Raw genomic sequence first — 27,355 nt, forward strand, 5'->3', positions numbered from 1 at the left:
CGAAATGGGGGGCGTTCGGTGGGTTGAACTGGAAGGTGACCTGAGCAGGAGCGAGGCGGGTCTTGAGTTCTTCACCGATAGCCAGGAAGCTCTCTCTCAGTTCTGTATCTCCTCCTCTGAAGTTTGTCCCTTGGTCGGACAACAGCACTGATGGGGTTCCTCTCCTAGCTTGGAATCTCCGGAAGGACATGAGGAATGAGTCCGTACTCATGGTCTGGAGGATTTCAATGTGAACAGCTCGGGTGGTCATGCACTTGTACACGATGCCCCACCTCTTCTCTGTCCCTCTTCCTTTCTTGACGTTGAATGGGCCGAAGCAGTCCACGCCCGTGGAGTGGAAGGCCCGCTCGCCGAGTCGGAGGCGGCAGGGAGGCAGGTCGGCCATCATCGGAATACTAGGCTGTGCCCTCCACTTGCGACAGGTTGGGCAAGTCCGTTGGAATCGACGTACAGCTTCTCTCCCTTGGAGTATCCAGAAGCGCCGTCGGATCTCCGCAAAGACTCTCTCGGCCCCCGCGTGGTGCACCACCTCGTCGTACTTCTGGATGATCAGCTTGGTTATCTTGTGTCGGCTGTTGAGGATGATGGGATGCTTCGCATCTTCGGTCACGTCCGGGGCCCGTCTCAATCGACCACCCACCCTGATGAGGTGCTGGGCGTCGAGCTCTGGGGCCAAGGTGAGGAGTCGACTGTCTGAGGGGACTGGCTTTTTCCCTGTCAGGCAATCTAGTTCTTCTGGGAATGAGTCTCTTTGGGCTCTCTTTAGCAGAAGAAGTTCGGCTTCTTTGTAGTTCGATGCGTCGAGGTCTGTGGTGGGGGTGAGCTCCGGGTGGTGCCATAAGAATGTCCTTTTCTGAGCACTCTCAAAAGTTAAACAGTCGTCTAGGTTCGGGTCCGTTGGAGCCGGGGCTTGCGTCAGCCCGCAGAACATAGACTTCTTGATCTCTGACTCATCTTGGTTGGCCTCCCGTGGTGTGGGGGTAGGCCACTTCTCCTCCGGGAGCTTGAGGAACTCAGGACCGTCACTGTAAGGGTTAGGACGTGTGAGGTCGTCTAAGGACATCCCCCGTGTGATGACATCCGCTGGGTTCTGCTTGGTGTCAACGTATCTCCAACATGCTGCTCCTACCAGGTCTTGGATCTCGGTGACTCGGACTCAGACGAAAACCTTGTACCGACAGGAGTCGGACTGGATCCAGGTGAGCACGGTCATAGAGTCTGACCATAGGATGGTCTCACGCACCGGTATGGTGAGTTCACTTTGTATCATCGTTGCGAGTTGCGCGCCTACCAGAGCTGCGCAGAGCTCTAGTCGCGGGATCGACTGCTGCTTGCGGGGATCTATCCTCGAGCGGGCCAGGACGAAGGCTACATGGACTTCTCCTCACTCTTCTCGGGCTCTCAGGTAAGCCACCGATCCGTACGCCACTTCAGAGGCATCGCTGAAGACGTGCAGGTCTATCTGGCACGTCTCCAGCCGCACTGTAGGAGGGAAGTAACTCCGTTGGATGGTCACATCTCGGAGTGAGTCGAGTTCTTCCTCCCATTCTCTCCAGGTGGAAGCCAGGTGCTCGGGTATGGTGTCGTCCCAGCCCTGCTCCTTGTCCCACAGTTCTCTCACCAGCATCTTTGCCCGAGTGGTGTAAGGGAGGATACATCCCATTAGGTCGTACTGGCTGGCGAGTGTTCGGTACACACTCCGCCGAGTGGTCGGTAGAGTCTTGGACCTTCCCTGATCCGTGGTCAGGGGTGTGTGTTTGTAATGAAGCAAGTCCGTTTTGAAACGCCAGACGAGGCCCAGTGTCATTTCTTGCGCTTCACCTGGGGTGTGCGCCATCCAGGTCTCGCTGCTCGCGGCCTTGGTCTCTGGGGGGAGGCTTCGGAGGACTTGAGGGTCACTGCTGGCCCATTGCCTGAGGTCGAATCCACCTTTGGCCAGTGAGGCTCGTAGCTTCAGTAGGATGCTCTCGGCTTCTTCTGGCGTAGGTACGCTCTGTAGGCAGTTGTCCTCGTAGAAACTCTTTTCCACGCTGTGTCGGACCTCCTCGTCGGCTCCGGGGTCTTCGGCCACGTGCTTCTGTAACGCGAACGTGGCGCAGCACGGGCTGCAGGTGGTGCCGAATGGGAGTACCTCCCATTGGTATATCGAGGGTTGTTCGTCGTCGGGCCTCTCTCTCCACAGGAACCTCAGCAGAGGCTTGTCTTCCTCCATCAGTCGTACTTGTAGGAACATTCCCTTGATGTCGCCGCTGATGGCCACTTTGTCCTGGCGGAAACGTAGCAGTACGCCGAGGAGGGAGGGGCCGAGTGTCGGGCCGGGCAGGAGCAGGTTATTCAGATTCTGTAGTCCAATCTGATAACTGCAATTGAACACGATGCGGTTCTTTCCGTTGTGGGTGACCTTATTCTGTAGTCCAATCTGATAACTGCAATTGAACACGATGCGGTTCTTTCCGTTGTGGGTGACCTTGTGGTGGGGCACGTACCAAGACTCGTCGTCTTGTCTGCCTTGTGGTCATCGATTTTCTTTATATGGCCAGCCGTGATTAGCTTTTCGATCTCGGCGCGATATATCGTGGCTTGGGGGGGGTCTTTGGCGAGACGCCGCTCAGTGTTCTGTAGATAGCGTTGTGTCACTTCCTTCGACGCGTGCAGAGTGGGCATCCCTTCCCGCCTCAAGAGTGGGGTCGCGTATCTTAGCACTCCGTCGACCTCGACCCTCGTGGTCTTCTGCTCGAGTAGAACTATGGCATACTTGTCCTCCTTTGACCGAACCATTTTGCGTTCGTTCTTGAATGGCAGCGAGTCTAGTGTCCATAGTCTCTCAACGTGCTGCAAGAGGGTAGTGTCTTGGTCGCTCACCTTGGTGTAAAGGCAGCGTGTGGACGTTGGTCGGTTGGAAGGCCCGGAGAGAGGGCCCTGGAGCGTCCAGCCTAGTCGGGTCTTAACCGCGGCTGGGCAGCCTCTGGGTCCGATGTGGACCGCGTCCGTTGGGACGATAAGGTCTGCGTGGTCGGAGCCTATGAGCAGGGTCGGTGTAGCGCCATCGATGAGCGGTATGGGCAGTCGCCGTAGGTGTGCGTACTTCTCCCTCAGCTGTGGGATGGGGTAGTCATAGCGTGACAGACCTATGTCGTGGCTTGTGAACGCCTTGTTGATGCTGTACCGCTTCTCGGGCTGATCGATCGCTGCTATGGTGAACGAGACGTTTTCACCCTTTATTGTCTTTAAGTCTCGACGAATGGTACGGATTGTCATGGTCTCCTCTGGACCCCGCAGGCCTAACTGGGTCGCGGCGGAAGCGAGGAGGAGAGTCTTCTCCGACCCGTCGTCGAGGACGGCGTAGGTGTCGAGTACCTTGTCCCCGTAACTGAGGAGTACTCGTACCACCTTGAGGAGCACCCGGGAGCTCCCGCTCTTCGCAGGGTCTATGTAGAGTACTTCTGCTCTCGAGCTGCTTTGTGGGGCGGGTCTCCGTTTGTTGCTCTCGTGCAGGGCTTCGAGGTGGGCGCCGTCACACTTGCCGCACTTCTTCTTAAGGCGGCACTCAGCTGCCATGTGGCTGCGCGCGCAGCGGAAGCAGCGGCAGTTGGCTTTAATCCACTGACTCACGTCTTCGGCGGTCAGTTTCTTAAATGCGTCGCACTGTGACAGCCAGTGTTCGTTGTCGCAATATTGGCATGCGATCTTCCATTTTCCCTTAGCGGGGGGGGGGTTATGACTCTTCTGTCGTGGCACCGACTCGGCCTGGTGCATCACGGTGATGGGCCTGCTTTGGTCTTTAAACCTTCTCGGTCCCTCTTTAATGTTCGAGCCACCCCACGCGAAGGTGTCGATCCTTAGGCTGCTGACCTCCCTGGCTAGGAAGTCAGCAAGGTCCAGGAGTGATTGTTCTGGGCCATTGGGGTCACAGTGATTTCTTTGCCGCCGAAAACGTTCTTGGCGGGCTGGGGGGAGCTTCTCTAATATACGCTCCACGTTTGGAGTTGGCGTACAACTCGTACATCCCCTTCTCTCGTTGTGACCCGAGCATCCCTACCAGGGATTGTACTTTGATGGATAGGTCGTCCAGGGCTTGATTGTCTTTAGCAGGGGGGAGACGTTCAATCTCACGTATCTCCTGAATGACATAGTCCCATGTACGTCCGTAACGTGCGTCGAGGGCCACCAGGGCATCAGAATAGGGAGTCTGTGAATTAGAGTATGCCAGCGCTATGTTGTGCGCTCTGGTTACCTTGAGGTGCTTAAGGAGGATGGCATACTTGTAAGACTCGTCCTGTACTCCGGACATAATTGTCTCTAGGCACATGCGCAGTTCGGTATACTGCGCTCTGTCTTCTCGCGTGAAGTCCGGGAATGTGGGTGTCCCAATGTAGGATGCCATGGATGGGTGTGACACTGATGCGCGTAGGGGGAGAGGCCTCCTTGGCGAGTCTCCCCGTACGTGGGGTCGTGGGTTTGTGCTGGGAGGGAACCAGAGGCCGGGCCCCCAGGTACTACTCCTTGGTGCTGTCTGTTGCTCAAACTCCCCCCTGGGACGGGTTGGGGGTTCATAACGCAGCGTGTCGGGGCTGAGATCGGGGCTGCACTGTTCCTCCTGGTCTGAGATGTGTTCGTGCGTGTGGGCTTTCTGTCCTCCCTCGTCCTCCGCTAGGCTTTGTAGTCGCTTGGTTAGTTTCTCTGCAACGTAAGCAGGTTCTTCCGGTAGGCTGGGTCCCGTGTAGCTTGGTCGGGGAGGGGAAGGTGCCCTCGACCCTTGTCGTGATGATCTCCGGGAGCTCCGGGTGGAGGAGTGGGGAGTCACCCTCTGGAGCGCTTGCTCCATCATTTGCGCTTGTAGACGGTCTCGTTCCGCTTCGCGCTGTGCATTGGCGGCGTCGCGCTGTGCATTGGCGCAGTCTCGCTCCATGGTTTCTTGAGCCTGGAGGCACCTCTCTTCCAGTCTGGAATGTTCACGCTCACTCTCTCGTTGCGCTTGGAGACGTTCTCTTTCTGTTGAAACGGTCAGCGTGGCGATCAGGACTTGTGCTAACCTCTGGTCGGCCTCGCTTGGGGATGACACTGATGATGGTGATCTGGAGTTGACAGGGCTTGGCGGTGACCTGGTCTCTTTACGCGCTCCGAGGTCCATCTCGGGGGCGCTGTATTTTATCTTCTCCCGCGCTCCGAGGTCCATCTCGGGGGCGCGGTGCTCTTTTCTCTGGTGCGCGCCGAGGTCCATCTCGGGGGCGCATTCTTTATCCTCTTGCGCTCCGAGGTCCATCTCGGGGGCGCGTTCTGTACCTTCTTGCGCTCCGAGGTCCATCTCGGAGGCGCAGTCTTTATCTTCTTGCGCTCCGAGGTCCATCTCGGGGGCGCGGTGGTCTTTGGGCATAGTCAAGTCATGTCCCGCTTGTCCCCCCCCCGTGAGCTAAGTCAGTTTCACTTAAACTAGCTTGGGTCTCTACCGGTGGGGTTGACAGGTCGTTAAGGTTGGGCATACTTAAGCTACTAATTTTATCCTTGCTTAACGTCCTTTTAGATAAGCTAGGAGGTAGATCTACAGCGTAGTTCTCCAAGTGTGGAGGGGGCTGACGCGGGCGCCTAGGGCGCTCTAGTGGGGGAGAGCCGATTGGAGAGTGTCCGCCGCTGGCCATATTATTATTAATATGATTATTATTACTGATACCATCCGGCTCGAAGGACCAATTGTAACTGAGGGGTTACAAAACCCGGACTGTATTAAAGATTGTTTAGATTAAACCACTACTAAATATTATTACTTGCCAGACAGTACAGTTAGTTAAATATGGCAGACACTCAATTGACGGCACGGGACAAAGAGATCACGTTTACAGTATTTTAATAGCAATATCAATATACAACTGAATTAGTACGTTGCTCTTTTAATAGTGAAATGATAGTAGAATGTCAGAGTATCAAAGTCAAGGGGAATGAATAATTCGTAGGTTAAGAATACTCGACCGGAGCTCTGCATGGAGTGAGAAGGCGATACAGGGCAAAGCGAGGGGTATAGCTGGAGACAATGATTTCCCCCACGGAGTGGTAAGCTCCAGAGGAATTGAAGAATAGTCGGATACTCCTGCGGTCACTGAAGAAAAGGGGTTCTCGTACGGATCCAGTCCTTGTAATCCAAGTGCCCGATGGCAGGGTAATAGCTCTTAATCCAAAGCCCGACGGCAGTGATGATAGCTAGCTAGCTTCGTCGGTCCTAGAAGCTAGCCCGATGAAGGTCTTCAGGTGTAGTTAGATCCAAGCGCCGATGGTCTTAACTATGCTCTTCTTCACGTTACTTCGCTTACACAAGTCACTATAATACACCAAGAATGGTTCTACAATATTAGGGTCGTATCTAAGTAGCTACTAGCTATCCGTAACGATACACCGCGGGTAGGCTTCCACTGCTCACATGTCCACTCGTTCTGCTGTTAGGTTACTTCTCGGTTCACTGCTTTCACTTCACGTGTTTAGGTTTCACTGCTGTTCACACACACCGGCTGCTTGCGCCATCTACAATATATATACTCAGAGTGATTTCTAAGGCGCCACCGAATTACTTGTCCGGAATCAATGCGCCTGCTTAGGGCATGTCTGAACTTGCCCGGACACGTCTTTGAACTTGTCTGGGGGGCGCGACTGCTGGCGCCGCCAATGTCAAGGGCGGGGCCCAATGAGGCGAGCGAATAATACTATGATTCAAACGGAAGCTTAAAGGTATATAGCTTATATATATAAATAATATACAAGTTATACAAAATAATAAACGTAGATTCTCAGTGTTAATCTGGCCCTTCAGAACAATAATGTTAAATAATTAAATTAATTGGTTACAGTCCACAACCCAGCTCCTCCAGTCCACGGCAGTTGGCCTGTCCTGGCCCTGCCTGGTTGTGGAGCCTGATTGCCACCGGCACAAAGGACTGCCCGAAGCGCTTTGTGGTATGTCGGGGGGAGGGATAAGTCTGTGGCTAAACGTGGACCGCATTGCGGTCAGCTCATCATGGAGGGGGTGGCAGGGGTTCTCAAGGATAGCATACAGCTTCCTCCTCGTCCTCCCCTCTGCCACCACCTCCAGACTGTCCAGGTCCGCTCCCACCACAGAGCTTGCTTTTTTGACCAGTTTGTTTATTTTGTCTGTGTTGGTGTCAGAGCATGTGAGTGGCGCGGCGCGGGAGCGGCTCGGGGAGTGGAGCGGTGGTTTTGAAGTGAGCGACGGAGTGGGTTTTAAAATGGGTCGGTGCGACTTCCGGAGCGAGAGCTCTCCTCCGCTCCAATCCGCTCCGGGCCGCTCAGTGCACACGATCACACAGAAACTGATGTAATATACATGTATTACAATGCCAAAGCAACAGGTGGCAATGTACAAACATTCCACCATTGTGGGGCAAGGACTGATAATAGGCGGCTTCTCTTTGATGACCCTCCCGGGGCTTGGATAGGAGTAGGTCTGAGGCGGCCAGAAGATGCAGAGCGTAGGGGTCTTGAGGGTGTGTAGTTAGAGACCATTGACCGAAGGTAGGCGGGAGCGGTTCCCTTTGCCGCACGGTATGCTAGGTCGAGGGCCTTGAAGCGGATTCGTGCAGCAATGGGGAGCCAGTGCAGGTCCCTAAGAAGTGGGGTGACATGGGCCGACTTCGGTAGGTTTGAGATCAGGTGGGCCGCTGCGTTCTGAATGAGTTGAAGAGGCTTAGTGGCAGTGGCCGGGAGGCCAGCGAGCAGTGCGTTGCAGCAGTCGAGGCGGGAGATGACTGTTGATTGGACGAGGAGTTGGGTGGCTTCTTTTGTCAGGAAGGGGCAGATCCTTCTGACGTTGCTCAGGAGGAATCGGCAGGTTCTGGTTGTCGCTGCGATGTGAGCAGAGAAGTTCAGCTGGTCGTTGAGGACAACACCAAGGTTCTTGGCGGTCGGGGAAGCGGTCACAGCTGCATTCTCGATTGTGATGGAAAGGTCGGTCAGGGCGGAGGATTTGGCCGGCAGGTGGAGCAATTCTGTTTTGCTTAGGTTCAGTTTGAGGTGGTTGGTCGTCATCCAGGCGGAGATGTCGGACAGACAGGCCGAGATCCGCTCAGAGACGTGGATATCTGAGGGAGGGAAGGAGAGGAAGAGTTGAGTATCGTCGGCATAACTATGGTAGGAGAAGCCATGAGACGTGATAATGTTACCCAGTGATTTAGTGTAGAGGGAGAAGAGAAGGGGTCCTAAAACCGAGCCCTGGGGGACACCCGTCCGCAGGGGGCGGGTGGCCGACAGGGTCCCTCTCCATGACACTTGGTAGGAGCGGTCATTGAGGTATGATGACAGCCATGTCAGCGCAGAGCCAGCCACTCCCATTCCTGCGAGGGCCGCGAGGAGGATCTGGTGGTTGACTGTGTCGAAAGCTGCAGATAGATCTAGGAGAATCAGGACAGAGGAGAGGCCTTTCGCTTTTGCTAAGTGAAGTGCATCTGTGACCGCAATGAGGGCTGTCTCTGTGGAGTGACCAGTCCTGAAGCCTGACTGATTAGGGTCTAGGAGGTCATTCTGTAAGAGATAAGCAGTAAGTTGGTTGGATACAGCACGTTCAAGTGTTTTAGAAAGGAAGGAGAGAAGAGAGACAGGACGGTAGTTGCCTATGACGGTAGGGTTCAGGGTTGGTTTTTTTATGAGCGGCGTGACGCTGGCTTGTTTTAGGGAGGTGGGGACCACCCCCGAGTTGAGTGAGGAGTTGATGGTTGCAGTTAGGAATGGGAGGATGTCTGGTGCTATGGTCTGGAGGAGTGGGGAGGGTAGCTGGTCCAGCTGGCATGTAGTCGGACGGTTCGACGTTACCAGTGTCAGGGTCTCGGCTTCTGTAATGGGAGAGAAATATGACAGATTGAAGGATGAGGTTCTCGATTCAGCATTTGGAATGGGTGGGGGTTGGGAGAAGGAGCTGCGGATGTTCTCCACTTTTTCCTCAAAGAAGATCGCAAGGTCTTCGGCAGAGAAAGATGAGGGGGGGGGGTGGGGGGGGAGTGAGGAGGGAGGACATGGTAGCATGCAGTTTGTGAAGATTCTTGGCAGAGGCCTCGATCCTATGGTGAAAGAAAGAAGCTTTGGCATTAGTAATGGTTTTGGAGAATGTTAACAAGAGGTTGTGATATGTGTCGATGTCAGCAGTGAGGCGTGACTTTCTATACTTCCTTTCAGCTGCTCTCAGGACCTGTCTTTGTTCTCTCACTGGATCTGTCAGCATGTCTGGCAAAAGGGGGCGTGGCATTTTGCACACATACCGTTTATACCGTATACCGTTTATACCGTCCACCCCTAAGCAGGACCTGTAACTCACGGATACATCTCTCGGCCAATAAGAAAACACGAAGCCTGTGACGTCTTCAATGGCCAGGGATCCCCCAGTTCCACCCTCCAATTCGGTGTGGGCTAAACGGGGAATCCCCCCCCCCCCCCCCCCTGCGACGAGCGAGGATATAAACACGTCGAGGAGACCGACAGGACAAGCCCTGCTTCCAGCAAGAGAAAGGGGCGTTCGATTTTCGAACCACAACCTCCCGGTCCAAAGTCAGTTTTGTAAAGGATAATCATATCCATGGGGGGATTATTCTCCACCCCTCATTAACTACCCCACATTTGATACGAAACAGCAAGCAAATGAAGACAGAGACGCGGCCGCCAGCCGTATGGCGTGTCATACATGAAAAGCACATACAAGCGTATCCGCCTCACATTTGCACGCCAAGTACAGCCGTTAACCCAGTCTGTGTAAGAGACGGTTCTACCCACGGCTCTGAATCAACCACGTAAAGTGAAAAACACAGGTGAAATAAAGAGAGGGATTTACATGCCATATGTACAAGCTCTGCAAGCCAACAAATAGCAACACCAGTTGCAGATTTCAGAGGCTACGTTTATAACCACATGAAATGCACAACACTCTCTTGATACAAGGAACACGTCGCCTGTCAGTACTTTAGCTGCAGGCCTATATTGCTTATTTCGCACCCCCACCCCAAAATACAGTGAACAATCACACGTTTTGTTACAACAAACAAAAGTTGCCTCAAAGGAGGGACCTTTATTTCAACAAATGTATTGGGGGGGGGGGGGGGGGGGGGGGGCGGTAGGAGGGGAGAAATAATAGAGTGTTAAACAGTCGGAGCCTCGCGTAAAATACAAATGTATGAGGCCTCTTTTTTGGAAGCACGGAGCGGCGCTTAGTAGCCGCGAGTTGCATCTTACAATGAAAAGACATCATGAACAAACATAGCAGCCAGCAACCGTGAGCACAGAAATTGCGCCTGTTCAAAAGGCGTGTTTCCCGAAGCCCCATGTTCTCTGTGTCACCTGCGAAAGACTTGTCGAGTCATGCCTTTTCACATTAACACGTGAAAAAATACACAGACTGAATGAAAAAGAGAGGGGCAAAGCCCTTGCCATGTGCTATGTACCTTGCTTGCAAGTTAACATAAATAGCAATGTCAATTGCGAATTCAGAGTCTACGCCTGTTTTAAAAGGCGCATTCTCAATGAATCCCAAACGTTCTCACACACAAGAGAACGCCACCCGTCAATTTGAGCTGTTATCAACAGAAAAAACAACGGGCCCTCATTACTCATTTCATACGAGAGCTACCTCAAAATACACAGTGAATAAACACACGCACGTTAACAACTCGTCGCTCCTTTAGAGGGACCGGAGGGCCGATATAGTCAAGCATTAGGTCACACAGGTCATCAGGTCAGAGTATTTCTGGGTTGGTCACTCGATCCATTGGCACAGTGGGTGAGATTATGCTCTCACCAGAGCTAGATCTTAGATCTAAGGATCTGTAATCCTTCAGTGAAATATTAATGAATATACATTACAATGTACCCTTCCTCCTATTGCCGACCACCTTACTCGTCGGGGGTCCGTTTGATGTTGACGCCGGAGCCGACGGCTTCTGAGCAGTACCACACTCTGCGCCGTTCGCCATAGCTGGGAGAAGGAAATGCTGGTGAAAACCACCCGACCACCAGTCACAGCTGCTCACCGAATGACGGGAGCAAGCAGCGACGGGGGGCTTGCGCCGTAAGTCAACCCCGGAGGGGACACCGGAGTCGGAGAGCCTCTCACTGAAGAGGGGCGCTCAACGGCCTCTGGCTCGCACCCAGCTCTGAGCGCCGCCGAAGCTCACCCTCTCACCACGAAAGTGGAGTCAGGGAACCTCCGCGGCCCATAGAGGTCGGTGGTGATGTCGTCTTAACTTTTTCTTTAAAGGCAAAAAGAAGGGGAGCTCCAGTAGCTCACCACGTACCGCGAGTGCTATTTCAGCGCCGTGGACAACCGTGCTCGTCACGGATCTGGGGCTGAGCGAGTTCGAATCCCGGACTGCAGCCGTGCCTTTCCCAGAGTGTCTTCCCCCCCATCTGAACCCTTTCAGCCTGCTTCTGTCGGTCGAACTTGACCAAGTATAAATGCGATAAACGTATAAAAGAGCCAGGGAAATGGCCAAAGTTTTAAAAAAAAAAAGGCAAAAAGAAAAGACAGCTACATAAATGACTAACTAACTAACTCACTACTTTCAACAGCTGAAGAAGGTGCAAGTCACAGACTTCCATGTGGTGAAAGAAGGGAAGGAGCTTGAGTGCGGCCATGCCCCTCGCTTATATTCGTGGGCGGATGTGGGCGTGGCCGGACAGATGTAGGTGCATGGTTGCTGAAAGTTTTCAAAATCATATATGATAGGGAATATTCCAAAAGTGAGCGGAGCATGAACCAATACGCTATATAACACATGGATTGGGGAGAATCAAGCAGCGCCGATTAATGTTCTTTGGTGGATTATGTTGGCAATACGATCGACATCAATACTTGGAATGACGATCAGATCATTGGAATATTCTTTTTGCAGTACATCCCAGTCAAGGTAAGTGCTATATGGTATCAATCTTGCGTTGATCCAATAATTCCTTCCCCGTGATCGGAGCGTGTCTGTAATGTACTGTGTAACGTATTCTGTTGGTGACAATCGAAGCATAGAACCCCCCCCCCTTTCATGAAACATAATACCGATAATATAGCGTTGATTTCAGATTGATTGTTGATCCAGGCGAGAAATGGCACGGTTTCTAGTGAATGCACTAAACGCTGCTTAGCGGCGTTTCCTGGGATTACACAGAATTACTCTAAAACTATACTCATATTCACCACGGTATAAAACGGGAAAGTATGGATGGAATTTTTTTTTTTCACAAATTGAATGATAGATACTCGATGTCAAATGGGCAATAGTTTTATATCCATAGCTATGATATTTAAAGGGGACATGCATTATAAATGGCTTTTTTCTGTGTTTAGCATGGTTTTATAGTAATACGGGTTAGTATCAATGGGTCTGTGTCTCTAATTACCATATTGACTCATCAGTCTAGTCTCGAGTTCACGAGATCCTCCCTCACTCAACTAAGCTGTTCTGATTTGAAGGTTTTGCTGACATTAATATAGCACTGATTTGCAGTAACGCCCCCTCTATGGTTGTAGTGCAGTGTAACTCGACACTTCCTCAAACGGGTTTTCACAGGCAGAGAACGAGCGAGAGGAGAGAGAGAGAGAGAGAGAGAGAGAGAGAGAGAGAGAGAGAGAGAGAGAGAGAGAGAGAGAGAGAGAGAGGGAGAGAGAGAGAGAGATTGACGGCGGGAGGGACTGCAGAAGTGTGTGTAAATGTGTGTGCGCCATCTCTCTCCCTCGTCGGACACACACACAAACTTGACTGCGTGTGTGTCGGGGACGTAGGCATAGTGTAACCCGACACTTCCTCAAACAGGGTTTGACAGGCAGAGAACGAGCGAGGAGAGGGAGGGAGAGAGAGAGATAGAGAGAGAGGGACGGTGGGAGGGACTGCAGAAGTGTGTGTAAATGTGTGTGTGCCATCTCTCTCCCTCGTCGGGGACACACACACACACAAACTTGACTGTGTGTGTGTCGGGACGCATCTCTCCTCTCGCTCTCCCTCGTCGGAGCATTACACACAAACTTGACTGCGTGTGTGTCGGGACGCATCTCTCCTCTCTCTCTCTCCCTTTCTCTCTCGTATGTATCACGCTGTGTGGGTGACTGTCACTGAAAGCGCTTATGGGCGGAGCCCATCCAATAACAAGCTGAAATCCTGAGGAAAATGATGCTTTTGAGTACTCCATTAGAAATATAAAACAATGATTTTTTTTTTTTTTAAATAAACCTTACAGATGTGTTCAATAGACTCACAGGAATTGTGTAAAGTTGCCCAAATAGTGCAAGGAATAGCAATGCATGTCCCCTTTAATATAGTTTTAGCCCTGCAAACACCGGCATGTATCCCCATTCATTAAAGCGCTGGCACACACGGCCCACAGCGACCTCTGACGCTGAATGTGTTAAAAGTAGTAGTATACTTACTGGTCACAGGAGGCTTCAATAACGTTTGGATGGTAATCCATTTTGTGGATACATTTGTTGAAACATCTTTGTTGGCTGACGGCTCCTGCCATCTTAACGTTAAAAGCTAAACGTGCATAGCTTAACACTTTGATTGCCACACAGTATGCCCATCCTTATACCCAGTCTGCCACCGCTGTAAGCCTATGGAGATGTTTACCTTCTTTGCAGGGCTATAACTTTTAAAATATTATAGCTATATTGACATTACTATGGCCCATTCAACATCGGGTATCTATCGTTCCGGATGTGGGAACGTTATATTTTTTCATTGATACATTGTTGTGTTAATACCGTCGAGAATATAAGTATGTTTTAAGCTTTTCTGCTGTAATTCCAAAAACACAAGTTATAGGCCCTGAAGCATATGATAGATTATCGATTGGCGTTTCTTTCCTATACACGCTATATTAAAATATTCAAATGTATATGATCGGTATACATTATGCTTCATCATGCGTGAAGGAAAGGGGGGGTCGTTTATAATTCCTTGATCGTCAGTAACGGCTTTATTTAGTATGGGTTGATACATTGATTAGATGGATTGCAAACAAAGAAATGGACAATCAAGCTGAAAATAACGTTATATTCCTCTTACCGTTCGCCGATGAGACTGGAGGAAAGATATTCCAATTATTTGACGTCTATCTGCTAGACCCATTTCCCGTTTGTATGATGCAATAAACGCCGAAATCATATAGATTATTGCATTTCGAAAGCGATCCCAATGCACTCGAGTCGATTGTGTCTCTTGATTAGGCTGACCAGGTCAAAATGGTCGCAGGACAGCAGCACTGCTCTTGCGGGACAATGCGGGACACGTATGGGGGGGGGGGGGGGAGATATATATTTTTTCTTTTGCTAATTAAAATTAAAGAAATGTATTTATTATTTAAATGCCTTTATTTCATATTCGACACAGACGGTAGGCTATATATAGCACATTTTGTTATTAATCTCACCTTCTCAGCCGCTATGTCTATGTCACCAACATCTTTATTTAATCACACTTTCATCATTAAGCAGGTAACCATCAATCTTGGTAAGCTGATAAAATCACTCCATTAATAGAAAGAGCAGGAGCTAAGTCTTTTCAGCCATCTGTTCCTGAGCATTATTAGCAGTGAAGTGTAGAAGAGAGGAGACGGAATGTGATGGTTGATCTTCACAATATAATAATGTTTTTATTAATGATTTTAAAACAATAAAGCCATAACCATGTATAAAAATACTTAACATATGTTAACTTAACTGTTAATCAATTACAACGAATACTGCAGATTAATTATCTATTGAATGGTGGTGGTGGTCTCTCTCTCTCTCTCTCTCTCTCTCGATTATGCCGTGCGCAACCAATATGAGTCTATCTGACCGGTTTAATGTTGGCATTATTTTTACGGAACGACAGCTCCGTAATAAACTATCAATTTATATGCAATTATTGTGTCTTGGCTCCTTTCAACAAGACGAAAGCAATTGTTTGTATTGAGCCGTACTGTATTGTAGTACCCATTCAAATCTGTTAATTAATAAAGTTTACAATAAAAAAAATCACCTGTATTTCACTTTTGATGAGCTCAACGCTGCAGCGGTTCCTTTGGTCCACGCGTCCAGGCCCCCACCATCAATGAGAACAGTCTCTCGACAAAAGCGTTGGTGACCGGGATGCTTAATGCAAAGGATACCAACATAGTCGTGTTCGGGGTAATTGCATTCTTGAGCAGCGCCGTCCACTTTTTACAGGATCTCCTGTCGCTGCGACTTCGGTCACCCGTGGCAACAGAACACAGAACTCATCGTACAATTGGTCCATGTCCAGTTTGCTGCTGATGTTAAGAGCTTCAGCTGCTTCGCGAAGCTCTTGTGACTGACGTCAGTCACGTACTCACGTCACACACACAGCTGCCACGGCCTCGCGGCTCGCTCGGACAGGTGACAGGCAGCGCTGCGCTACTCGCGAGACTCGAGTGAGCTGCTCTGGCTGCGCAAATGCATTGGTTTGTGATGCCGCCCGATTTTTTTATTTTAAATATAAGAGGGTATTGGAACGAGGCATTAAATTAACAACATTTAAAAAAATATTGAAATAATAATCTTTGAACGATTTTTTTTTATAAAAAAATTAAAATTATAATAAGACAGGTGGTCACCCTATGATCCACATTACAAGATATTACTGCCGGAGGAATTTCCTCGATGCACCAGCGCCACTTCCGGTTTGGCTTGGAGTGTAACTCGCCCGATCATCCACCAGGCGGCGGTATTGAGGCGTTGCAATATCAGACAGGGTGCAGCTGCAGTCCCGCAGGGAGGCTGGATGAATTATGAATGCCATGGCAAAAAAATTAAATATTGATCCCAACAACGAATTATCACGTTGTTGGCGTTCAACGCATGGCGGGCAATAACGAATTATGACGTTGTTGGCGACCAATGTGTTAACGAGCATAACATAACTGTGTAACGTTAAGTAACTTGTGTTCCGCTGGGAAAGTTCAGCATCACTGCATACACTTGGTTTAATCCAAACGTCCATTCGGAAATGTTTTATTATGAAACAAGATGGGTGAGTGTGAGTGAGTCACTCTCCCTCTTTTTTGCATAATTGATTAATTTCCTGATAATGTATGACGGACCGGTGACCCTCATCTCGACTCGACTGTCGTGTCTGTGTTCGTGCGTGACTTTCATGATTGTAAACACAACATAGTACTGTGATATTCTGATATCACATTCTGATATATGTTTTGTGTAAAATAAATAAATCAAAAACGAAACATTTTAAAAAGCGGAGGTTTGAACCCATTAATTATGATTAGTGCCAAGTAACGAACAAAGGTCGATTGAATGTTTGGGCTCAGCCCCATTAGGGATAGCCTTAACACTAGCACAGCCATGGAGAAAATGCCACTAATTCCGGCCAGAAACGGGTCAGATGAACCGACAGCTTATATGAGAAAAATAAACAGTGTAAACTATATAATTACCTCTGAATATAAAAATATGAGGTTTACCACAATGAAATGTAGGTTTGAGTGACATAAAAGAAAAAGAAAAAATATATATATTTTTTTTATCCACTTTTTCTATTTTTCTCCCATCCCAATTCCAGTGTGCCAATTCTCCCCTCCCCTGTCTTGAACGTTGCTCGCATATGCCCCACACTGGCCGGTTGTAGGGAGGATAGAAGCCTTGCATCACGTGTCCCCTCCGATACACGAGGAGGCAGCCTGTCACATCTTTTCACCTGCCAGCGCAGACTCTCATTGGCGAGGTGTAACGTGTGGGAGGCTCACACTACCCCCGCCATTTCCTGTCTCTGCTGTGCAGGCGTCCCCAACCGACCTGTAGGAGTCGCTGTCCACAACGTCCAGATTACCACCCATTGACTTCCACCCGCTAACTCTGCCAATTGAGTTAGTATGACGGCTGGCCCAAGCCGGAGGCAAGCCGACAGCTGAAGTCGAACCCGGTGTCTCTTGCATTAGTGAATGAATGAATGAATGAATGAAAACTTTATTTAACAGATTGCAGAATGGGTACAATACAGTACGGCTCAATACATACAATTGTTAAGGGGATGCAGACCTGAGAAAGACGTTTGTCTTGTTTCCATCAGGGTCCCCCATTTTCAATTCATATAGACATTTATGACATACACAACATACATGACATTTATGGCATAGGGACATATAGGTATTTAGTACTGATACATTTGTGACATAGGCGGTATTCAAATATACAGTACTGTTACCCCTAGATCCTGACAGAGTATATACATATGATGGGGAGGGGACTGTACATTAGGAGGGGGTGGGTGGGTGGGAGGGAAATATACATACGGCGGGGAGGGAATATATACATGCGGTGGGGACAAGACTGTCTATTAGGAGGTGGTGGTGGGGGTTTTGGGCATTTACGGTGGCCAGTTTCGAATTGCAGCCTCCCGTAGGTGCTCTTTAAGAGCGGTTTTGAATGTGGGCAGGGATTCACATTCCTTTACAGCTTTGGGTAGGGCGTTCCACATTGTTGTGGCATAATTGCGAAACGTGTTTAGTCCCTTGTTTGAGCCGAATCTGGGTTTCACATGATTTGTTGAGCTTCCTCTGGTGTAGTGGTTGTGGTATTCACTGACCTTTGGGAAGTATTTTGACATGTACATGGGCACCCCGGTCGTATAGTGTATAGTGACGAGCGCAATGTCCGCTGTGCCACCCATATTTATAAATATATTATAATATTTCTTTTTTTTGGATGGAAGAGCCACACATTGACGGGGAAAGAGCCACATGGAGCTCGCGAGCCACGGGTTGGCCACCCCTGTGCTAGACGCTCGCAAAGTGCTGTGACTTTCGTCTGTTCCAACGGCCCATATGTGGAATAACGTTCTAATTACATTTTCCTGAAGTCATTTTGAAATTTCCGAAACCGTGCCAGATAAAACGGGTACTTTTAGGAAAAGTCATTGAGTGACAGAGCTGGAGCTCGACCGAGTGACGAGGATATTTATTGAAAATGCCTAGGGGTCATTTGACCCCTTGTCGGCTGTGCTAGTGTTAACCAGGACCTCTAATATTGCATAGTGCACCTTTAACTCATTGACCACCGGGAATTAGTCAGGCCCCGTTCTAGCACTGCCACGCTTTAAGATAGGAGTGCGTCACCTTGTTTGTAGAGCTATAACTATATTCTATATTATAGCTATGGATACAATACTATGGCCCATTTGACATCACCTATCGTTCAATATGTGAAAAAGAATAAATGTTTCCATCCATACGTTCCCGTGTTATACCGTGGTGAATATAAGTAAGGGATAATGTATAGCTACGAGGTCATTGTGGCAAAATAATTGACCGACACGGAGTTTAAAATACAGAGGCGCCTCGGCGAGGTGTTTTAAACGTCAGTGAAGGTCAATTATTTTGCAATGATGACCGAGTATAGCTATACATTATGCCGCTTATTACATGGCTAACTTACTAACAATATACCTAATTCATTTTACAAAATCGACAAGACGAGATCAAATGCAGACGCAGTTGTTCTGTGGCTCTGTCAGCCCAAATAAAGTGATTATTATTATCGCAGGCAGCCCGGCACGTGTGTCTGATTGCACTGAAACAGTGTGTCAGTGGGGCTTGATTACTCCAGCTGCGAAAAACAATAATCACCGGTGGTTATCGAAAAATTATTCACCGGTCGGGGGCTATTGACCAATCACAATCAAGCATTTCGGCGAATGTTAAAACGCCATGTAATAATTATCGTTATATCGTGGTCTGGGATAATTCCCGAAAGGCTGAGTAATAGGCTTATACATCAATTCTACTATAAACGTTGCCGTTTCTTGCCTGTACACGCTATTATTCCCAAATCACATCTATGTCATAGGTATTATGTTCCATCATGAATCCATGAAAGGGGGGGTCATTTCTGATTATTTGATTGGCAGTAACGGCATTCGTATTGAACACTAAAAACGCTTATCAGCCCGATCGGTATAAAAGCATCGCACGATCAAGCTAAAATTGACGTCAGATAGTCCTTACCCGTGATCGGGAGTATTCCAAAAATAATATTCCAATTGTTTGATCGCCATCTGGTACATCCGATGTCCATTTGGTCCACGGCATAACCCACCACAACATATGGATCGGGGATATTTGACACGCTTCAATGGAACCGGGAGAACCACTCCATTCGCCCGACAAGGAAAAGTGAGACCGGAGACATTTGGCCGTTACACAGGCCAAGATATAAGGTTCCAAAGGGTGCTCGATACCGCCCTCTAGCTTTGGCGATCTCACTCATTCCCTATGGTAACAACGAGGTCCCCGGATGAATAATAATCTGAGAAAAAAAATTAAATATATCAAATATCAAATAACGTATATACGTGGTTGGCGTTCATTGTCGGCCAAACACGTATATAAACGTTGTTGGCAGGGATTGAGTTAAGGACAGCATTAACCAGGGCAGTTAATACAGGAGGCTGACTATTCATGATACTTGCCAAAATATACAAAGTGAAATATTACACAACAAAACTTTAGAAAGTTAGTGTAAGGCTGGATACATTGAAATATTGTTAAACTGAAGGAATAACAACAGATAGACAAAACAATTACTTGCCATACATTTTATTAATTCAATTTAATTCCCTCAGTTAAGGATAACACTGGTCTAATTTTACCTTTGGCTCATTGCCAGCATCAGACTGCACTAGTTGTGGTGACTTTCACATAAATACTGCGCATTCTTTATCAATTTCTCATCCATTATGTTTCCATAAATTAAGACTTCCCATCATATTCCTAACTCAACCAAAAACAACTTGCAGACATAATGTAACCCATTAATTTGTTGCAAAAACAAGGAATAGGGTGTTACATGAACTTTCTAATGCTAATATTATTTTATTTTTAAATGGCACACTTCTGGAAACATGGCAGAGGGGAAACGGGAGAAAGGAGGTATGTAAAAGTCACCTTCAATGGTTTACACTAGAGCGGTCTGATAAAGTAGATAGTTATCTAAAACCACAGATAAAGTTATACCGGCATTATCATTTAAACAAGCCCACCATATCACTTCAGTATGTGTCTCTCTCTCTTTTTCTTCTTCAGTCCAAAAAAGACACGAGACGGACATACTTAAAAGCGGCTGATAAAATCTCAAGGCTCTCCTTTCCTCACTTCCTTTAGAAAAATAAAACAACAACTTCAATAATACTTGTACCAAACCGCTGGCAGACGCAGAGAAGGGGAAGTCGAGGAAGGGCTTATATGAGGGGTGGGGTTTATACCAGAAGAAAAACAACAATAAAACATTTAAATAATTTTTTTTAACTCTAACCTCGTTTTGCCAAAGCTGAAGCAGAAATGCGCCGGCTTTCAAATCAAGGATGCAGAAGTTGGTTCAGGCAGTCGACTCGAGTGGTGACGTGTCAGCTAGCCAGGGTTTCCAGACAGTCAAATATATTTCACGGACTTTCAAGTACTTTTCCAAGCACCTTTTCATTTTAAAAGGGCATTTAAAAAGGATACAATTCACTTTTAAATGCCGTTTTATAGAAAAAAAAATCAGATCCAATAATTATGGCTTAAAACCAATTTCCGACAATTAGTTACACTTGATTAAAATATTATATTTCTTGATTCAGAACTTTTTATCATGGATGAACAAAACTTTCAATGCGAATGGTTGATTTGAATTCCAAGGACTTTTTAAGCACCTTGTTAAAAAATGGGCTGTTTTCAAGGAATTCCAGGCATGGACTTTTTTTTGTAAAAAAATCAAGCACTTTAAGGACCGTGTGCGAACCCTGGCTAGCCTATCACACCAGTCTGCAAGCTCCGGGTTTCATTCTCTGCTGCTTGCTTTACCTGCTGCCTCCACCCTGCCCCTTCATGCTTGCTGCTGCTTGCTCATGCTTTTTTCTCCCACCACCACCACCACCTCAACATCCACCTGTGGGCTCCGTTTCTCTATAGTCCCAAGTAGAACATGGCTTTATATGGTTCCCTCTAGGTTATTTTTTTTGTAATCGATCACTCCCTGCTCTTGGCCCGGCTCTAAACTATGCTTAGCAAGGGAGTGATTTAGAAACAGAAGCTTGACGCCAAAATGAAACATGTTTACAGTCACTCAAATTAAATTCTTATTTCAATAGCGTGAGTTGTTTTGACTGAACTGCCTTTTTTTCCTTCCTCTGTTGCATTTTGCATAAAGCTGCACTATGTAGTTTTGTTTAAAATTAAATAAAGTTATTACATAATAATCAAGTGCACACACCTAAACACCTAGAACCTGTTTAGAATCTCATCACATACCCAAATTATTGAAACTTTTAAAGTGAACCAATGTTAAAACATGGGTGATTGTAATGTAAAGGTGGTGGGAGGTCAGGACCACCACGGCCAAACAGCTACTTCTAGCTTCAAACAATCTTCCACACAGATCCAGTTTTCCTCCAACAACACTTCCTTTATTTAGTATTAAATCATATACCGTAAAGTTTTTTGTGACATTCTAGGAGGTTAAAAACTTCATAGAGCAGCTTTAATAAAGTATAACTGAAATAATAATATGTAGTAATAATAAACCCTATAGCAGCAAAAGATAAACAGAGGAATGACAGCTATAGCGAGTGACCCCTGGTTTATAAGGAAGGCGTGGGGGGAAGAGAGGTTCATGGGTTGGGTTTGTGCCCACAGCTGGAACTGTGATGAAAAGGGGCTGTTGCTCCGTCTCATCGCTGGCTCGTCCCCTCTGTGTTCACTCTGTGCAAGGAGGCCATGACGCGGTGGTATCTGTCGCACAGCTCCAGGGTGGAGAAGGTGGGCACCTTGGGGGGGTCATGAAAGCTTTTTATCTCTATGGAGCAGTCCAGTAACTTGGGGAGGAAGTCCGTCAGCTTCTCCTGGAGGTTGGCTATAGCACCACAGAGAGAGGGAAGATAAGAGGACGAGTGATTAGATTCAAGAGATTTATTCTTCACATACATACACGAGACGTAGTGAAATGAAGGTGGCCATGCCCGCCTTGATTGTGCAAACAAATACAAATAATTATAGAATAGATAATAAAGGTACTAAGATAAAATACTATACAATGCTAAGCTTACAAATAAAAGGTAATGAGTCCTATATACACTACTATACAATATACTATATACTATACAATATACAGTTATGCTATATGTACCTATACAAAAACATACATTTATGTATTTTTTAAAGTGACCTTTGCTTTTTCCTAAAGTGACCTGTAGTGTGTTTGTGTGTGAGAGTGCAGGATGTGTGTGTGTGTGTGTGTGTGAGTGAGTGAGTGAGTGAGTGAGTGAGTGAGTGAGTGAGTGAGTGAGTGAGTGAGTGAGTGAGTGAGTGAGTGAGTGAGTGAGTGAGTGAGTGAGTGTGTGAGTGTGTGAGTGTGTGAGTGAGTGAGTGAGTGAGTGAGTGAGTGAGTGAGTGAGTGAGTGAGTGAGTGTGTGTGTGTTCATTGTGTGTGGAGAGATCAGTGTTCTGATGGCCTGGACTCATCTCAAACCCTGCCTTCTTGATCCTCCCAATCACAATTGTTACTTGCAGAGGATCAAGAAAATAGGGCGGGGGTTTGAGATCGGTAAATTATTGTGACCTTTTCTTTTTTACAGTACTGGAAATCCAGTTAACCAAACAAGACATTAGAAGCTAAATATGTTTGCTGTGCTCCAGGAGAGGACAAACATGTTTTAAAATGAAAGGAGTCAGGGAGGGCCGGTAATAGTTCCTGTTACGAAGGATCAGATTAAACCGAATATATATATATTTATTTATGGATATATATTGAATAGTATTTGTATGTCGTTTGATATCCCTTGTATATTCCTTGTACATATGCACGGAATATCCCTTTAGCCTACTATAGCCCATAATAGTTCATTCTCTTATTGGACAAAGGACCAGGCGCCAGGGGACCAGCCCCTGGCGTCAAGTTCAAAGGTACCGACGAGACATGTCCGTACTAGCCCCGGCTCCGCTCAGGGATACGGCTACCGAAATGAGAGTGGCACTATTTGTTCACCGTGCATATAAATATGGCGCAAGTAAATGTAGAAGTCCCTTACCCTTCTTCCCAACTTAGTAACAGAACGTGAAGCCTCACCCACGATACAACGTGCGTGAAGTATGGCCTGTTTGGCCTTAGAATAGCATTGAGACCTCGTGCAAATTAATAACTGAATTGTCAGAGTTTGGCACTGTACCGTCGAGTGCGACGTATTTCTATCAAGTAATAATAGTCTATCGTGTATGGTGCATCGTGCGGTTAGAGTTCTAAAGTGACCAGCATCTCCAACGCTTCCTCGTGTTATCTAGAGTCTTATCCAGGTTGGGCCGACCACATGGCGCTTTCATCCGAGGAGATCTAGGCGAGGACCGAGGGACATGTACACTGGATTACCTACCCGACGACTGCTGAGCCCTATGCGGCTGGAATATATATTTGCTTTGGTACTGTGATTTGTGGAGCGGATAATCGCCGACGCCTGTGAGTGTTGGATTTACCCCCGAGAGGAGTCAAGTTGAGTCGGCGCTCAGAGAGACTGAGGTCGCCTAGCTTCTTCTTCATTGTGGAGCTACAGCCTACAAGAGAACCAAGGTGTATTCATCTGCGGATCAAGAGTCTATTGCACTGTCTTCTGTACTTGAAGTCTCCATAGATATCGTTGACCAGACGGTCTACTACCGACGGCTCTCCTACCCCCCCTACCGGCTTACAACCGGGAGGACCCCCTCCAGAATATCCCGCTATATCATTAAGTGTACCATAGATATAATTCCCTAAGAGCCAGGTTGTATACTTGCTTCCTGCGTAACCAGAGATTGGACATTCAGTGTTGATTTGCCTACGAGTACTCCTTTGCCTTACAAGTGCATTCAAATGATAAATGTAAGATAAATATTCTATGTACCTTTTGCTCCATTAAATATTTGATTATTACCTTTGACTGGAACCGATTTCATTGTGGAAAGTGTTCATCATATTTAGATATCGTGTACTGTATGGCCAGTAGTTAAAGTACATAAAGCGGTAGTGGTTTAATGATACCATACTTATCAATACAGTCAGGGAATTGTACCCCTCAGTTACAATTGGTCCTTCGAGCCGGAGAATAACTAGTGTAATATTAATATAGTGGTATTAATATTGAAATGGCCTATGATGAACACTCCACAAAACGGTCCTCCTAAAGTAGATCGCCCGCAGCGTAGACGGCAGCCACCTCAGTACTTAGAGGATTACGCTGCCAGTATACTACCTAGCCTTCTACAAACGGTAAACGCGGTTAAAGTAGAAAGTAAAATTATGTCCGACCCTATCAACCAGGATACCCCGACCACAGAGGCCCTAGTGGGTTCTAATGTAACTGACCAAGCTCACGGTGGGGACCAGGAGGGAACTGACACGACTTTACCCCCCGCCAAGACCGAAGAAGTAGTCCCCGGAGAGCTCCGGGAGGAAGACAACCCTCCAGAGATGGAACTCTGCACGGAACAAGATGAGGAGAGCGCCGAGGAGATAGAGCTCCAGGACTCCCCGCAGGAGAACGCATCCCCAACGAGTACTGCCAGGAGCGGATCACCTCAACCAGCGTCTTCCCCCAGCGAGGCGGACAAGATGCTGGCACAGGCGTTCCTCGCCAGCCTAGCAGCCTCCACAGAGCGCGATCGGCTCTAAGCACAGACGCTTAGTGAGCGCGAACATTCTACCATGGAAAGAGAACGCATTCAAGCGCAGCAACGGAGCGACGAAGATCGTATACGTCTAGAGATTAGACGCCTTCAGACGGAAGAGAATATGGTAAGAGACCACGCCGAAGCCCAGCGCGCCGCCGCCGAAGCGCAGCGCGCCGCTGCCGGTGCCCAAAGAGAAGCAGAGCGCGACATCGCTCTCACCAAGCGCGAAGCCGAGCGCGACCGATTACAAGCGCAGCTAATGGAGCAGCTGATCGCCAGGGCAACACCCCCTCCCTCGACACGGGGTTCCAGGGCCTCGTCAAGACACGGGTCAAGGGCACCCTCCCCTAACCGATTAAGCGACCCTGAGCCCGACCACCAGAGAGAGCCTATACCCCCCTCCGAACTCCTTCCCCGACTGGTCCCAGTGAGACCCAGCTACAAGGAAGGAACGGCGTACACCGCGGAGAGGCTAAATAGACGACTACAGGATCTAGATGACCTGACAGAGGAAGAAGAGGGAGAGGAGGAGAGTCAAGCCCGACAGCAGCACAGTACTCCACAGGACCAGGAGGTCCAGTACAGCCCAGGCTATACCCCCGCGGCTCTGCGCTACAGACCCCCGACTCTATTCACGGGTGAGCATGACGCACGACCAGTCCCGAGGAATAGCACCTGGACCAGCGGGCCATGGTACCCTGCCGGTACCAGCCCACCGAGAGGCGTAAGAGGAGACTCGCCTGGGAGGCCTCTCTTCCAACGCTCACCGATGTGCCAGCCATCCACGGCATCATACATTGGCACACCGACGTTTCCAGACTTCACCCATGAGAACCGAGCACAGTACACGGAGCTACGGATGTGCTTAGAGACAATGATGGTGGATGTAGCTGATGAACGCCACAAGTATGCTATCCTATTGAAGCGCCTGAAAGTGCCCAGAGCGCACAACATAGCGCTAGCTTATGCCACCTCTACGACCCCATACACCGCGGCTCTAGCAGCACTAGACCAAAGATATGGACGTATATGGGATTACGTAATACAAGAGATAAGGCATATTGACCGCCTACCCCCAGCAACAGACAATCGCTCACTAGACGACCTGTCTATCAAAGTACAATCCCTGGTAGGGATGCTGGGGGCGCAACGAGAAAAGGGTATGCACGAACTATACGCAAACTCGAATGTCGAGAGGATTTTAGAGAAGCTGCCGCCCGCCCGACAGGAGCGCTTCAGGCGGCAAAGAGACCACCGTGATCCTAACGGTCCCGAGCCATCCCTCCTAGACCTAGCCGACTTCCTGGCGAGAGAAGTCAGCAGCCTACGGTTGGATACGTTCGTGCGGAGCACGCCAAGCTCCAGAGAGGGACCTAGGAGAGCAAACGATGGCCGAAGATTGGTGACTGTCATGCACCAATCAGAATCAGTACCGAGCAGCAAGAACCACAGTACCCCCTCGATGAAAGAGAAGTGGAAGATGGTGTGCCCGTACTGCGAAAAGGAACACTGGTTGTCACAATGTGACCTGTTCAAGAAGATGACCGCTGAAGGAGTGAGTCACTGGATAAAGTCCAACAGGCGCTGTTACCGATGTGCGCGCAGTCACATGGCAGCCGAGTGCCGCCTAAAGAAGAGGTGTAGTCGGTGTGACGGAGCCCACCTAGATGTCCTACACGACAGTAACAGAAGAAAGCCTGCACCATCCAGCAGCACAAAGGCAAGTGTTATGTACATTGACCCCGCTAGCAGCGGGGGCGCCCAGGTGCTCTTAAAGGTGGTCCGCGTAACACTGAGTTACCAAGATAAGGTCATGGACACTTACGCCGTCCTTGATGACGGGTCAGAGAAGACCCTTCTCCTCGCGTCCGCTGCGGCCCAGCTGGGGCTGCGGGGGAGCGAAAACCAGATGACGATTCGGACAATAAGAAGAGATCTAAAGACGATAAAGGGCGAGAATGTCTCCTTCACTATCGCAGCAAGCGGGCAGCCAGAGAAACGGTATAGGATTACTAATGCTTTCACCAGCCAAGAAATAGGACTATCGCAGTACACCTACCCCATCGCCAAGCTGATGGATAAATATGTGCACCTGCGTCAACTACCTATCCCGCTCATAGACGGTGCCACCCCGACCCTGCTGATAGGCTCCGACCATGCAGACCTCATAGTCCCGATAGACCGGGTCCATACAGGACCCAGAGGTTGTCCTGCAGCAGCCGAGACCCGCCTAGGATGGACATTACAAGGCCCCCTCGCCAAGTCTCTTAACCGAACAGCAGCCACTAGCTGCCTCCACTCCAGAGTGACAGAAGAAGACACCACTCTCCTGCAGCATGTCGAGAGGCTATGGACACTAGAGACAATGCCCTTTAAGAACGAAAAGAAAGACATTCGTTCTAAGGAAGATATTTACGCTATAGCCCTCCTCGAGCAAGGGACAAAGAGAGTCACAGTCAACGGAGTGATGAGATACGCAACTCCACTCCTGAGGCGAGAGGGAATGCCCACCTTTCACGCCATAAAAGAAGCGACGGAGCGGTATCTATTGAACACAGAGCGGCGCCTAGCCAAAGACCCCGCTCAAGAGACTGTGTACCGCGCTGAGATTAACAAGCTAATCACAGCGGGACACAAAGAAAATTGACATTAAAGAGGCCGATCAGACGACCGAATCATGGTACGTGCCGCACCACAAGGT

The 27,355-nt window shown here is 48.5% G+C and overlaps 1 protein-coding gene across 3 annotated transcripts in view; it reads right to left on the minus strand.

Moving 5' to 3' along the window:
• Window positions 1-19,559: 19,559 nt before the first annotated feature.
• usp25 (ubiquitin specific peptidase 25) overlaps window positions 19,560-27,355 on the minus strand; it is a 189,758-nt gene continuing 181,962 nt past the window's right edge. For all 3 annotated transcript variants that reach the window (XM_084320122.1, XM_084320123.1, XM_084320121.1), the window contains one exon: window positions 19,560-21,868. In XM_084320122.1, the coding sequence (XP_084176248.1) occupies window positions 21,687-21,868 (182 nt within the window). In that variant the 3' untranslated portion in view covers window positions 19,560-21,686. The remainder of the gene's footprint in view (window positions 21,869-27,355) is intronic.

The sequence above is a fragment of the Notolepis coatsorum genome (genome assembly GCF_963971535.1).
Source record: "Notolepis coatsorum genome assembly, chromosome: 8".
NCBI lineage: Eukaryota > Metazoa > Chordata > Actinopteri > Aulopiformes > Paralepididae > Notolepis > Notolepis coatsorum.